This window comes from Ctenocephalides felis, unplaced genomic scaffold (assembly GCF_003426905.1).
Source record: "Ctenocephalides felis isolate EL2017-DRISC unplaced genomic scaffold, ASM342690v1 CF-g0.4_SCAFFOLD_01519, whole genome shotgun sequence".
Lineage (NCBI taxonomy): Eukaryota > Metazoa > Arthropoda > Insecta > Siphonaptera > Pulicidae > Ctenocephalides > Ctenocephalides felis.
In genome coordinates this window covers 23729-28389 of record NW_020537673.1, presented here as the reverse complement: position 1 = coordinate 28389, position 4661 = coordinate 23729, and the positions used below count along the sequence as shown (strand labels likewise).

The 4661-nt window shown below is 29.7% G+C and overlaps 1 protein-coding gene across 1 annotated transcript; it reads right to left on the bottom strand.

The window, feature by feature from the left end:
* Positions 1–308: 308 nt before the first annotated feature.
* Positions 309–4162, bottom strand: LOC113372020 (zinc finger protein 664-like). Its single transcript, XM_026612392.1, has 2 exons — positions 2919–4162; positions 309–425 (listed from the first exon to the last, which is right to left on the bottom strand). The coding sequence occupies exons 1-2, from the start codon at positions 4155–4157 to the stop codon at positions 309–311; spliced, it is 1356 nt and encodes a 451-aa protein (XP_026468177.1). The 5' UTR covers positions 4158–4162.
* Positions 4163–4661: the final 499 nt, after the last annotated feature.

Genomic DNA, 4661 nt, shown 5'->3' with positions numbered 1-4661 from the left:
AATGGAAAAATGGAGCCCTTCAGCAGTTACGAGCGACTAATCTAATGATATTTGAAAGGTATGATAACAGGCATTTAGTGTACACTTTTTATTATATTGCTGGTGGACTGTCATTGTCGATTTCTATAAATTTTTGACGTCTTTATTAACAATGAGTTTAATCCGCCATTAATATTACAATTGTAGTAGTTCACTTTTGATGTCTCGATTGAGCAATAATTCATTATCATTTGAAATATTTGTACGAAATCAAATAATTCATATGTCGATTACAGATTTTAGTACATAAGCTTTGTATTAATATTTTCTTAATCCAGGTTGTCGGTGATCCACAATTGAGGATAGCAGCCCTTAAGAGGTAATATCTGCGGAGGGATCAGAGAGACCTCTCTAGAAAGGGCGGATTTCATTTCACGGCTTTGAGACTTAAAGGTATTAAACTTCTTTAAATATAAAGATATATACTTTATTCAAATTCAATATTTACAATTTAAGTCAATACAATTATTATTTTCATCAGAATATTTTATAACAAAAATATTAATTATATTTATGAACAACTCTAGGATTAACTGAACGACAACTAATAATTTAGTAATTTACTTATCTATTAGAAGACACTGGCAGCTCAAGGCAAATAATAATGTCAACACAACAGTATGTCAAAACAAATTTACTGTACATATTTATTCTATTGCTGGTGGGTTTCCATGTCCATGATTTTTAATGTTTTTATTAACAATGAGTTTTATCGGCTCATGCTGATTTTTGTTGGTCAATACATTTACTATTATTATTACAATTGTAGTAGTTCACTTTTGATGTATCAGGTTCAGATGCGAGTGAGGAAAACTTACTTGGGCTGGAAGCCCCTAAATATTCATCTCATTGACAACTATATATATATATATATATATATATTATATATATATATATATATATACTAGATGACCCGACAGACGTTATCCTGTACCAAATTTTTAATATCTTATCCTATACTTTTTAATATCCTATTTAATGTCCTGCCTTTGTGATTCATTCATGGTCTTAGCATAACTAGTATAAGAAATTCAGAAAACAATAATATAGTATCTGCGGTAAAAGAACAATATCACACTTGATTTTACCACACAACATATTGCTTCAACAATTTAGTCTACAATTTTCATAATCCCGTACGATATATTAGTTGCATTTTGGCAATTATAATTTCTAAAGTACATTTTTCTTACTAATAATTTAATAAACATTATTGTTTATTTTCAAATCTTAGGTTAATTAACCTTTGTAAAATCTAGTTCATATATGCTCTATTCAATCTAAGATCAACTTGCTAAATATTCCATATCCAATGCCAAACAAATGAATTTTCGACACATGAAACAAAATTCTAAATCATTTTTTAATAAGTAGAAATATTTTTTGTATTGTTAAATAATTTAGTAAACAAAATGCGACACACAAGTTTAAAAAAAAAATGTATATGCAATTTTGGACTTACTGCTTTATTTATTAAACTGCATTATATAATTTCATCTGCCAAATACATACTGTTGACTTTATTTTCTTATATTATTTTAATTTCTGGCACGTCTCAGCTGCTTTTCGGCAATAATAATGTAGACATTACATTTTTCTTGTATATTACATTCTAATATTATATAATGTCAGCTAAATTCAAATTTCATGTGAATTGAAATTTCTAGCAGATGACTGTTCAAATGTTTTCAATGTTAAACTAATACCTGTATTTTTGTAACTTTTGCCATTTAATTCTACAATATAACTATAGTTCCATTATTCATTAAATCTTAAATTTCCTTTCACAAACTCTAAAAAGAATTATCAAAATCTGAATAACCGCATAGAAGTATCAAATCATACACCCGTACAGAAGAATTTTATATATAAAATATATATATATATATATATATATATATATATATATATATAAGAGTAACTAGCAGCCCATGGTCAAAATAAAAAATGTAAAAAGTATTTAAAACTTTTTATTTATATGTTTCAACACCAGATGTGTCATTATTGAGAAACACCAGGACAAAACACAAAAAAAATTTAGAAAATTAACATTGTATCAACATTCGAGGACAATTTTTTGGAAAATAATGATGAATAACCACAAAATTAAAACCATTTTGAGAAAAGTTTTGAACTCTAACACATTATGACTCATGAAACACGCTCATTTCAAGCAAACTACTCGACTGTTATGTCTGATATATATATATATATATATATATATATATATATATATATATAAAGCGAGAGGTTTTTCTTCAGATGGTGAAATAATATAATGAAATTGTTTCTTGGGCATCCATCCAGTAATTAAAAAAACAGTTTTAATGAAAAATGTTTTTATTTTAAGAACATACGTTTCGGGTCCTGATTTGACCCATCTTCAGTGCATACAAATAAATTTTGAAAAACAACACAAAGACACAAAATTGCATGAAAAAATAAATAAATGTGAAATAAAAAATTGATGAAACGTCTAGTTATAAAAAATTTAAAAATATGTAAAATTGAAATAAATGATATATTTTATTATAAAAAAGCTTATTCCAAACGAACATGTTGTTAGTTTGGAAATTGTATTACGAGTGATATATATATATATATATATATATATATATATACAAAATTAAATGAACATATGAAACTTGTTTGCTAAAAAAAATGTTTCAAATTTTATTCATCAAATCTTTGCATATACAGTAATGTATCATTGAATATATATATATATATACTATTATATATTCATGATTATTTATACATTTTAAGACTAACACGTTTATTGTTTTAAAACTACATGTATAGTGAATGTAATTTGTATCATTACGTTTGTGTGTAAAAATTAATATATTCAACCATTTGAATTTTTAACTCTGTCTCACCCCTTTGCGTGAATTCCTGATCGCACCTTTCATATTTTTAGAACCTGCTCTGCTATGAGTAAGCTTGTGTCCTTTCAAATTACTTGATTGTTTGAAAGCTTTATTGCAGATATCGCATTTATAAGGGCGTTCTCCTGTATGAATGAGCCTGTGCATTTGTAGACTACCTGCTTGCGTGAAAGCCTTATTGCATGTCTCACATTTATAGGGCTTTTCTCCTGTATGAGTTCGCATATGTACTCTTAAATTAGTTGCTGTACGAAATGCTGCGTTACATGTTCCGCATTCGAAAGGTTGTTCACCTGTATGAATAAGCATATGCTGATTCAAATCACACTGTCGTGAAAATGTTTTATTGCATATTAAGCATTTGAAATTACGCTCTCCTGTATGAATGACCATATGCTGCTTTAAAATACCCGGTTGTCTGAATGCTTTGCTACATATTTGGCATTTGTAAGGACGTTCTCCAGAATGACTGTGCATGTGGGACTTCATATTACCCAATTGTGCAAATGCCTTATCACAAAATTCGCACTTGTAAGGACGTTCTCCGGTGTGAATACGCATGTGCCTTTTCAAATCACTCAAAGCAGTGAATGGCCTTGCACATATGACACATTTGTGAGGATGCTCTTTAGTATGAATAACCATATGCCGCTTTAAATTATTGGATTGACTGAAGTCTTTGTTACATATTTTGCATTTGTAAGGGCGTTCTCCAGTATGCATACGCATGTGTGACTTGTAGCTGGTAGTTTGTATAAATGTCTTGTTGCATATTTCGCATTTATATAGATGTTCTCCTGTATGAATACGCATATGTACTTTCAAGTTACTCGAATTTGCTAATGTCTTGTCACATACTAAGCATGTCTGATTTACAGTAGGAGTATTTTTATTTACCTTATCAGACTGTTCACAAACATGCTGATCTAACAGATAAATTGTATCAAATACTTTGTCGCATATTGTACATAAAAAAGGTATTTCGTCGTCAAATTCATAAGCAGGTGTCTCAATTAACACCGTTTGGTCTTCTTCTTCTATAGTTACCTCAGTCTTCATGAATCTTTCGAGACACGTTTCTCCGTCCTCTGAGAACGATTCAGACTTAACAATATCTTCAAGAACCTCATATTCATCTTCAATTTCACATTTAACGGCTTCTATTGAAAATTCTAGAGGTTCCAATTTAATTTTCTGATCTTCAAAAGACCTGATTGTTTCTCCTGACATTTTAAATATTTTCACTGCGTATGTTAAATAAGTATTCACGAAAACAGTCGTGCACTATTTAACCATCTATTTTAAAATAGTTAATTTAACTAAATTTGCATTTGTTATTAAAAATGAAGAGGTTAGCTTCGCCTGGCTTGTCACTTGGCTGCATTTGATTTTGATTTAGTTGGTAATTGAAGCATAGAGCATGTTTTCGAAAAGATAAGATGTTTTTTTCAAATTGCATGTTCACTATTAGACCAAGAGCCCGTGGGCGGATGACAGTATGTATTTTACGACACCTAAGATTTTGTGCATCGATTCCTCTATACCTATCCTACATGAAATGGGGACTGACTAAGCCCAAAGTGGCGGACACAGCTACTGCGCAGCTGGTAAAGGTACCTTTTTTTCGACCATTTCCGAACCATTTTACGACGGTTGCCGTTTTGAAAATTTGAAAATATAATATTATTACTATCGTAAAATACCAATGGCAGACGATTATCGCGCGGTTAACAT